Source organism: Pinus tabuliformis, chromosome J, assembly GCF_031772625.1.
Source record: "Pinus tabuliformis cultivar Carrire ecotype Pingquan chromosome J, CPIR1, whole genome shotgun sequence".
Lineage (NCBI taxonomy): Eukaryota > Viridiplantae > Streptophyta > Pinopsida > Pinales > Pinaceae > Pinus > Pinus tabuliformis.
In genome coordinates, this window is record NC_142295.1 from 996,677,963 (window position 1) to 996,688,434 (window position 10,472).

Genomic DNA, 10,472 nt, shown 5'->3' on the forward strand with positions numbered 1-10,472 from the left:
ATGGATGAATTTATTACTCGGTTTACATCATTACTTCGTTATGTACCTTATATTAGGGAGGAAAAGGCTAAAGTACAGAGGTTTGTCAGCAGCCTGCCCTCGAATATGAGGGAAAGGATTGAGTTTGACAATCCAAAAACAATGGACGAAGCAATACGCAAAGCCAGAATTTGTTACCAACAAAGTAAACAGAAGGGAGAAGTTCCAGGTAAAAGATGGACTGATAAGAGGAACAGCAAATTGGCTGGAAATAATAAAGGGAATCGAGGTGGAGGTAGTAAGGGCTTTGCAAAAGGGCAAAACAGTAAAAATCTACAGAAAGGCCCCCTCAGGTCGAAGCCAACTGGTGAGTCAAGGATCAGTGAGCCACCTGGAAAATTTGACAACGAAGGGACAACAAGGCCCCCCGTGCAGTGTTGGGGGTGTGGTGGACCCCATTACGTCAAAAACTGCCCGCAACGGAAGGGAACCGAACAGATTTCCCAGATCCATGAAGCATCGATGGTCGGTGACGTAGGACGTAGTCTGCCAAGGATTAATGCTGCCCTGGAAGATCGTCAGGCGGAGTACCAGCCGACTATGGTGGAATTCGAAGGTAAAATTTCAGACCTTACTGTAACTATTTTAATTGACCCTGGAGCCACATTAAGTTATATTAGTCCTAAGGTTGTAGAGCACTGTAAACTGCAACCTGTTAAATTCAAGAATCCTTGGCTAGTACAGCTGGCTACAGGGGCCAAGAGACGAGTGCTTGCAAAAGTCAATGACTACCCTTTAAAGATAGCGGGACAGCCAGTGTTAGCAGATTTAAATGTGCTTCCCCTTGGTTCATATGACATTCTAATCGGTATGGATTGGCTAGAAAAACATTGGTCCCTTGTCAACTGTAAAACAAAGACTATCTATTACAGGGATGAACTTGGAATACAGCAGGAGATGCAGGGAATTAAGCGACCTGTGCAGATTCGGCCAATAACTGCCTCTCAGTTGGCAAGATGTATTAGGAAAGGGTGTCAGATGTATGCCATCCAAGTAGGCTATGCTAACTCGAAAGATAAAACAGCCGCATTAAACAACATCCCTGTGATACAAGAATTTGCGGATGTGTTTCCAGAGGAGATTCCCGGATTGCCCCCTAAAAGAGATATAGATTTTACTATCGAATTGGTACCAGGGGCAACCCCAGTATCCCGAGCACCTTACAGAATGAGTACACCTGAGTTGACAGAGTTAAAGATGCAGTTGCAGGAACTGCTGGACAAAAATTACATTCGCCCTAGCGTGTCTCCCTGGGGAGCTCCAGTATTGTTTGTGAGGAAAAAGGACGGGACTCTTCGTATGTGTATAGATTACCGTCAGTTGAATAAATTGACCATCAAAAACAAGTACCCTTTACCCTGGATCGATGAACTTTTTGATCAAGTAAAGGGAGAAACAATATTTTCCAAGATCGATTTGCGATCGGGTTATCACCAAATCAGGATTAAGGATGAGGACATAGCTAAGACTGCTTTTAGAACAAGGTATGGACATTATGAGTTTGTGGTGCTACCCTTTGGGTTAACTAATGCCCCTGCAACCTTTATGTGTTTAATGAACAACATATTTCATCAATATTTGGATCGATTTGTGCTAATCTTTATTGACGATATACTTATATATTCTCACACCATGGAGGAACATAAGGAGCACCTTAGGTTGGTGCTACAAACCCTCCGAGAACACCAATTGTATGCCAAGTTCAACAAATGCGACTTCTTTAAGGAGGAAATATAGTATTTGGGGCATATAATCACGAAAGAAGGGATCGCGGTGGACCCTGAAAAGATAAAGACCATAATGGAGTGGCCTGTACCAAGGGATGTGGCAGACATCCGATCCTTCATGGGACTAGCCGGTTATTACAGATGATTTGTAGAAGGATTCTCAAGAGTAGCGCACCCTATTACTTCCTTACAGAAAAAGGGAAGAGCTTTTAGATGGACCCCAGAATGCCAAGCAAGTTTTGAGCAGCTTAAGCATCTGCTCACCACCGCACCCATTCTGAGCATAGCTGACCCCAACAAGGATTATGTGGTGTGCACTGATGCAAGCAAGGAGGGCGTCGGAGGCGTGTTGATGCAAGAAGGTAAGGTAATCACTTACAAGTCAAGGAAACTAAAAGAACATGAGCAGAAATATTCCGCTTATGACTTAGAATTGGCAGCCATCATACATGCTTTGAAGATGTGGTGACATTACCTTATGGGAAGAAAATTTTTATTGCTGACAGACCACCACAGTCTGACCAATTATTTTAGCCAGCCCACTTTAAATGCTAGGCAAGCACGGTGGGTGGATTTCCTAAGTGGTTTTGACTTTGAAATCAAACATTTGAAAGGGAAGGAGAATCGGGTGGCGGACGCATTAAGTCGAAAATTACAGTGCTTATATGAAATTACCTGTAGTGAATGGAAAATCCCCTTCGAAGAGATGATTAAAAAAGCAGCAGAGCAAGATGCTGTATACCAGCAGATAAAACAGCAAGTACAACAGCCTACCAGCAAGGAAAATCAGCAAGATTATGGGGTAGATGATGTTGGAATGTTGTACTATAGGAAGAGGCTATATGTGCCCAATCAGAACAGCATCAAGAATCTGATTTTAGATGAATTTCATATCAGCCACTATGCTGGACACCCAGGATATCAGAAAATGATCACTGCCCTCCGAAAAGAATATTACTGGCCGGGTATGAAGAGAGATGTGGCGGAATACTTGGCACGTTGTTTAGAATGTCAACAAATCAAGGCAGAACACCAACACCCTGCGGGACTATTGCAACCGTTACCCATTCCGGAATGGAAGTGGGAAACCATTTCTATGGACTTCATAACAGGTTTGCCCAAGACAAGGAAAAATAATGACTCCATCATGGTGGTGGTGGACAAATTAAGTAAATCAGCACATTTTATACCTGTGCAATCTACTTATAGAGCTGTGCAGATTGCTCATATTTTTATGCAAAACATATTTAGGTTGCATGGGTTACCAAAAACAATAATCTCCGACCGTGATGTAAAATTCACATCGGTCTTTTGGAAAACATTGTTTGCAGAACTGGGAACTCAACTGAATTTTAGTACGGCATATCACCCTCAGACGGACGGGCAAACAGAACGGGTGAACCAGGTGGTGGAAGATATGTTGAGGGCATATGTTATGCAACAACCGACCAGGTGGGAAGATTACCTGCACTTGGTCGAATTCGCATACAATAATGGCTATCATACGTCACTGCAAATGAGCCCATTCGAAGTACTGTATGGGCGGAAGTGTCGCACACCCTCAAGCTGGGGTGGACCAGAAGACAAATTAATGTTGGGGCCGGAAATGCTTAGGGAAATGGAAGAAATGGTCAAGAAGGTACGGTCTAATTTAAAAGCCGCCCAGGATAGGCAAAAGAATTTTGCTGACTGGAAAAGGAGGTTTAAAGAATACCAAGTCGGTGATCATGTGTATGTGAGAATTCAAGCAAAAAGGAGCACATTGCAATGGAGCGGGTGTACCAAGTTGGCACCCTGATATTGTGGACCATTCCAGGTCTTGGCAAGGATTGGGCTGGTGGCTTACCAGCTCACCCTGCCAAGTCACATCCGAGTCCACAATGTCTTCCATGTCTCCGTATTAAAAAAATACGTCTATGATCCTAAACATGTAATCAGATGGCAGGATGTACAGGTAAGAATCATTCCGGTAGACCAGTCTAAAAGTTTTCTTTAAAAGAAACTGACTTAGAATGTTGCATGTTGCAGGTCGAACCGGAAGGAGAAATCTTGGTCGAGCCGCTGAACATTCTCGACTGGAGAGAAGTACAGCTACGGAAGCGAGCTATTACCCAAGTTAAAGTGCAGTGGCAGCACTTTGGGCCTGATGAGGCCACCTGGGAGGATGAAGAGCTTATGAAACAAGCTTACCCGGGGCTGTTTATGGTCAAAAGACATCGGGACGATGTCCAATCTCAGGAGGGGGAGATGTGATGCCCCGAGAAAATGTAAATATTTAATTTTACTATGATAAAAGACAAACTGAATATGACAATATTAGTTGTTTGAAATTTAATAATCTTTTTATTATTTTAAAAAAAGTAAGAAATGTTTTCTTGATGTGCTAGAAACTTCTTGAGGAGGAAGTTGGGAAAAGATGGTTGCTATGGTTGCAACCCTAACTACCTCCCCTAACTGGAAGGGCTTCCAGAGAGGAGGAAGGTAGAGGAAAATTTTGCGCTGTAGGGACAGGTAGAGGAAAAAAAGAAAAAAAACAACAAATGGTAAGTCTGGTGATGACCAGATAGCCAAGCACGAGGTGCATGCGTCTTGCTGAGGACTGTAGTCCTGCAAGAGAGCTAGGGGGGAGATTCTGGTCCCGAAAGACGAATCTCATGGTCGGGTGGTCAAGGAAAAGCAGAGAACCCAGGTGAATTTTTCGAGGAGCTCTTACAACCCGGAAAGACCAGGTAAGTAGAGAAAACCTCTGAGGGAATCTGCTTCATGAATTCTTATGTGTTTTCATATTATTTATAAAAGAGAGATGGAGGGATTACTGTTATGATTAGTGTTATGAAACCAACTCACAAAAAGATAGAAAAGAGAGATCCATGCCTTAGAATTCAGTGTCTTTGAGGGGGCAACCTACTTTACATTACATAAATGAGCAATTCTTGGATGATTCAAATGACAAAACCTCCTTTCTATATATAGGAGTCTGAGTCACAATATAACCCAGCTGACCTAACAATAATAATATAAAGCCACAAAAATGACAATAGAGGGATTCTATGGGGCACAATAATAACAATATGGGGACAATAGGGGCACAACAATATTAATAAGGGACACAACTACAATAGTAACAGGGTAATCACTAGTATTATAGGGACCCAACATGTCCCTCTCCTTCAAAAAAGTGTTGTCCTCAACACTTCAGTAGTTCTGGATGCTTCTGTATAAAATTCTCATCCTCCCATGTGGAATCTTCAGCGGATAAGTTCTTCCACTTGATAAGATACTCCGAAATTGATCAATTTCGTAACTGTCGAGTTCTCGTTTCTGTGACTGCTTCTAATTCCAATATAATTTTTCCTTCCTCGTCAAGTTCTGGCAATATTGTTTGAACTGGGAGCTTGTCGCCTATAACCTTCTTTAAAAATGAAACATGGAAAACTGGGTGCAATCGAGAAGCTGCAGGAAGCTCCAATTTGTATGCCATAGTACCAATCTTTTGCAACACCTTGTACGGACCATAATACTTTGGTGATAATTTATTATCCTTCTTAGCTTGCTTGAGGGACATTTGCTTGTATGGTTGTAGCCGTAGGAATACCCAATCACCTACATCAAAAATTCTTTTGCTGCGATGTTGATCTGCCTGTTGTTTCATTCTATTCTGTGCCAACACGAGGTTATCCTTTAAGAGTTGGAGGACATGTTGTTGATGTTCGATGTGATGTTCCACTGCTTGAACCTTAGAATTTTCTCTTAAATATGATGTGATGGATGGTGGTTGATATCCATAAAGTGCCATAAATGGGGTCATTTTTGTTGCTGTATGGAAGGAAGTTTTATACCACCATTCAGCCAGAGGCAACCATTTGACCCATTGTGTCTGTTTATCAGATACAAAGCAATGAAGATATCCTTCCAAACATTTGTTTACTATCTCAATTTGCCCATCAGATTGAGGATGATAAGATGAGCTATGAGCTAACTAAGTACCAAGACAAGAACATAATTCTGTCCAAAAATTTCCAGTGAAAATGGGATCTCTGTCACTTGCAATAATCTTTGGGTTTCCATGTAGCTTTTGAATTGTTTCCATAAATGCAGTAGAAACTGTATTGGCTTTAAATGGATGTGATAATGCACAAAAGTGTGCATACTTGGTAAGTCTATCAACTACCACCCTGATGACACTCTTTTGGGCATAGGAATATCTGTATGGCCTGATGTTTGGAGGAACACTTCCTGGAATTAGATGAATAGCATGATCATGATCATGAATAGGTGGGATACCTTTGGGAGTCTCAAATACCTTGGAATGGTTGTCCAAGACCTTTTGGAGATCTGGAGAAATAGATGATTCCAATGTGGAAACATCTAGCGAACATAATTGTGCAATTACACCTCTTTGTTCCTTTTTTAGAAGCTTTGTCATACCGTTAGAGCTGATTATCTTTCCTGGTTTCCCTGCAATACCCCTTAATTCAACTTCCTTTCCTTCCACAACAAATTTCATGAAAAGTTCTTGAAAATTAAAAGCTATTGTACCCAAGGATTGTAACCATTGGACTCCTAATACAACATCAACACCTCCCATTGGAATGGAAAGCATTGGGCTAGTCAATACATATTCTCCCATGGATAGCTTGATATTATGGCACTTTCCAGAGCAATTTATTGTTCCTCCATTTGCAACCATCACTTGACACTCTGGTGTTGGATATAAGAAGAAATTCAATTCTTTTGCTACCTTACAATGAATAAAATTGTGGGTACTTCCTGAATCAATCAACACTATTACCTTTTTCTTCTTGATTTGTCCTTCTATCTTGATAGTTTGAGGAGTGGTAATTCCCGCCAATGCATTACAAGATATGGTCGGATTCATTTCTTCTTTATCTAGGATTTGTTCCTGGAGTATATCCTCTTCTTTTGACCTTTCTTGCTCCTTTTCTTCTTCCTCTTCACAATCTATGTAGAATCATTTCTTCTCAGCACACTTATGACCTTTAGTCTATTTGCTATCACAACTGTAACAAAGCCTTTTTGCTATTTTTTCTTCCAATTTTTGTGGTGTCAACCTTATAGGTTGTGGAAGACTAGGGGAAAGGACACTTCCATCTTTATAGTTGTGAGTGGTATGCTTCCTGGTTGCCATAATTTTGCTTTCCATTTTTTTTGCTAACCTGAATGCCTTCTCTAATGAATCAGGTTCCCAAAGGCGAACATCATGTTGGATATTATCCTTTAAAGTCCCTATGAACAAATCAATCCTATGCTCCTCTGGAATATTTTTTACCCTTATGTTCAATTTTTGGAACTCCTCAATGTGCTCCATTATTGAACCCTTTTGTTTGAGACTTATCAATTGGCTAAAAAAGGTGTCGCTTTTTGTGTCCTCATAATGTGCTATCAATTCTTCCGTAAAAATTGCCCAAGTGATAATTTGTTTACGAGAGCAAAGCCATTGATACCATACAAACTGATTTGGTTCCAAATATAAAGTTGCAATACATACCTTTTCTGTGTTTTGCACGTTATTGAGATTGAAAAATTGCTCCATCTGTAATATCCATGTTGCGGAATCCTTGCCATCAAACTTCTTGATATCGATTTTTGGAATATGGTGGGTCTTCGATCCAACATTAGAGTCTATGGAATCATGATTAACATTTCTTTTGTTCTCATCATGAGTTTCCTTTACTACCCTTTCACCATTATTGACCATTTCTTGTAGCAACTTATTCATATTTATCTTCAATTCTTCCATCTTATCATCCATGCCATCAATTTTAGCGTCCATGCCATTCATCTTAGCTTCCATGCCATCCATATTAGCTTCTACACCTTTCCTTAAACAATCCATATTAGCTTCTACACTCTTCTTTAAACCATCCATATTAGCTTCTACATCTTTCCTTAAACCATCCATCTTAGATTCTGTTGCTTTTTGTGCAAGTGACACTTGTTGCACTTGGTCTCGTAATTTTGATATATCATGTTGCATTTCTTCTTCTTCTTCATAAGTCATGCTAGAGCTTTCAGGTTTCTTACTAGGTGTTTGCATTTTCTTTCCTCGGGGCATCAATTACCGATTCAAACTAATTTTTCAAACCAAGCTTATGCAAAAATTTAAAAAAAACTACACACCTTTTTTCACTTTGTAGAAGCTTGATATTGAATCTGATGTATCTCTGCAATTTCAGATCATCCAGTTCTGAAATTGTGACCTGTAGTAGCCCTCTGTGTCCTATTTCCAATGCCACCAGTTTGATCCAAGTTGGATTCTCCAAGGAAGAGTTATGCACAATATCCCAAGATGACCTGATTATAGACTAGTTTAGTAGAGTGAACTTGTACGACGTGCCACGAGTCACTGTTTTGACCTTTGGATCTGAAAAAGATATACAAAAAACTGCAGTCCGTCCTCTTTCTGTACCTTCTTACAAAATTTCAATCCGATGCTCAGAGAGAAAGTTATGAAGATTTTCCCCAGGTCACCTGTTTGGAATGTAATTCAGGAGTCTACAAAAAGACCAACTTCCTCAGATCATAGCTCCGCAAATATAGTGCGAAAAGCTCTGTTTGGAGCAGCGAAACCCTAGAATCCAAAGCTCTGATACCAAATGTTATGAAACCAGCTCACAAAAAGACAGAAAAGAGAAATCCACGCCTTAGAATTTAGCCTCTTCGAGGGGGCAACCTCCTTTACATTACATAAATGAGCAATTCTTGGATGATTCAAATGAAACAACCTCCTTTCTATATATAGGAGTCTAAGGAGTCACAATATAACCCAACTGACCTAACAATAATAATATAAAGCCACAAAAATAACAATAGAGGGATTCTATGGGGCACAGTAATAACAATATGGGGACAATAGGGGCACAACAATATTAATAAGGGATACAACTACAATAGTAATGGAGTAATCACTAGTATTATAAGGACCCAACAATTAGTATGTGACTGTTAAAGAAAATTTAGTTCTCTCTTTCCTCTGTATTCTGGGGTATACAAATACTGCCGAGAAGTTGTATTCCTTTCTTTTAAAAAACCCAAAACAAAACACAATCCTAAATTGTGAACAGAAATAATAGTAGAGGGATATATTAGAACAGACATTAATTATACCCAGGGGTTTTCCATGAAGGGAGGGGTAGCCATAATAATGGTATGTCAGCAGTGCATATAATATAAAAGAAACAGAGACAACAAAACTAGTTGAAGGGAACTCCATTGTGAGCATCCCAGGAAATGTATAACGGCATAACAAACAGCTCTCATAGAGCCTGATAGGCGCGGGTGGCCTTAGAAATTCACAGGATTTCGTTTAGTAGTAAACAGAAGAAACTGTAGAGGTTAAAAAGCAGGACTCGCAAGAAATATGCGATTGGAGCCAGTGCGAGAAACGATTAAATAGTTAGAAACCCTTTATAATGAAAGAGGGAAACTGTAACAAACCACGAGGGAATTCAAGAAGATATGCCGTTATGAACCAGTGCTCATCCCCAACACCGGGATGGAGTTCACATATAACAAAAGAACTGTGATAAGCTCTAACAGTAGATGCACCATGTGAAACGTATAAACACCATAACCAGAGATGGAGGAAATCATTTATATTCATAAATAGACAAAAGGGTAAACACATTACTTCAATTGTGAACGGATGCATGCGCAAACCAGTAAGGTACCAACCAGAGAAACTTATAAATTATTGGCCTCATAATATCGAGATAAGACTAACATAAATTCTAAACTCTGCATAAATAAAGCTAAGGCTCGTAGCAAGTATATATATGCATAGAACTATATGGCAAAGTAGAACAATATGACCAAAGCAGTAAATAAATTCAACTGTGAAACCAGAAGATTATATTTCCATTACCAAGTGTAGTCTTACATCAAGAAAACGTGACCAGGAGCTATAAAGAGCTCGGCTCTAATTCAATAAGTATAACAGAACCGAATATTTACAATGGACTCGAGGTCCTTTTTTCCTAGGTACTGGAAATAACATCATGACTATAATGAATGCAACAGAGAAACCTGCAGAGGACCCACATATTCCCTCAGCAGACTTTACAAATGAAACCAAATAGTTTGCAGTCATAAGACAAGGACAAAGCTAGCCCGAAGGCGTTAAAAGCCTGAAGGTGTGCCAAACCCCTAGTCAAGATAGTTCTGGGCCGACAACCCAATTAACCTCAGAGAAGGCTACAGAGAAACCCTGTTCAGGGTACTCTGGCAGCTGCCATCGAATCTGAAACACAAACAAGAATATGGAAAACTATAAACCCCGAAGTGGGCAGCCAGCATACGACAATACTTCTTGACGAAACCACTCTAACAAGAAAACCCTGCATCAGGAGTATGGTGCTTACCTGGTGGCCAGCGCGAGAGGATGAAATCCTAAGAGCCTCGCCATCCATCGTGTCAGCAGGCACTTCTTAGCCGCGCTCGTTCCTCCTTCAACCAACAGACAAAACATAAGGACTGTTACAGTCATGAATTCAGCAATGCAAACATTCAAGGAGGAAGGGAGTCGAATAAAATTAAAACAGAACAAGTTAAAACCTTACATGTATGCTTGAACCACAGAAACGCTGGATAGGTAAACTCCTGTACATCGAACCAAGGTCGCAGGCAGGAAACTTACAGGTGAACCCTGCGCGAAGAAAGGCGGAACAAAGCTGGAGCTAGCGCCGA

The 10,472-nt window shown here is 40.4% G+C and overlaps 1 protein-coding gene across 1 annotated transcript; it reads left to right on the forward strand.

Annotated features, from left to right (window-relative positions):
- Positions 1 to 3,886, forward strand: LOC149230196 (uncharacterized). Its single transcript, XM_089381228.1, has 7 exons — positions 1 to 504; positions 724 to 1,422; positions 2,014 to 2,128; positions 2,381 to 2,878; positions 3,098 to 3,297; positions 3,705 to 3,720; positions 3,795 to 3,886. The coding sequence occupies exons 1-7, from the start codon at positions 1 to 3 to the stop codon at positions 3,884 to 3,886; spliced, it is 2,124 nt and encodes a 707-aa protein (XP_089237354.1).
- Positions 3,887 to 10,472: the final 6,586 nt, after the last annotated feature.

What these genes read in the sequence shown, in the direction of transcription:
- LOC149230196 (XM_089381228.1), top strand. Translation starts at nt 1, where the DNA reads ATGGATGAATTTATTACTCGGTTTACATCATTACTTCGTTATGTACCT. An exon ending in AGATCCATGAAGCATCGATG is followed by an intron (nt 505 to 723) that starts GTCGGTGACGTA and finishes TGGCTAGTACAG; the next exon opens with CTGGCTACAGGGGCCAAGAG. An exon ending in TTCTATGGACTTCATAACAG is followed by an intron (nt 2,879 to 3,097) that starts GTTTGCCCAAGA and finishes CATTGTTTGCAG; the next exon opens with AACTGGGAACTCAACTGAAT.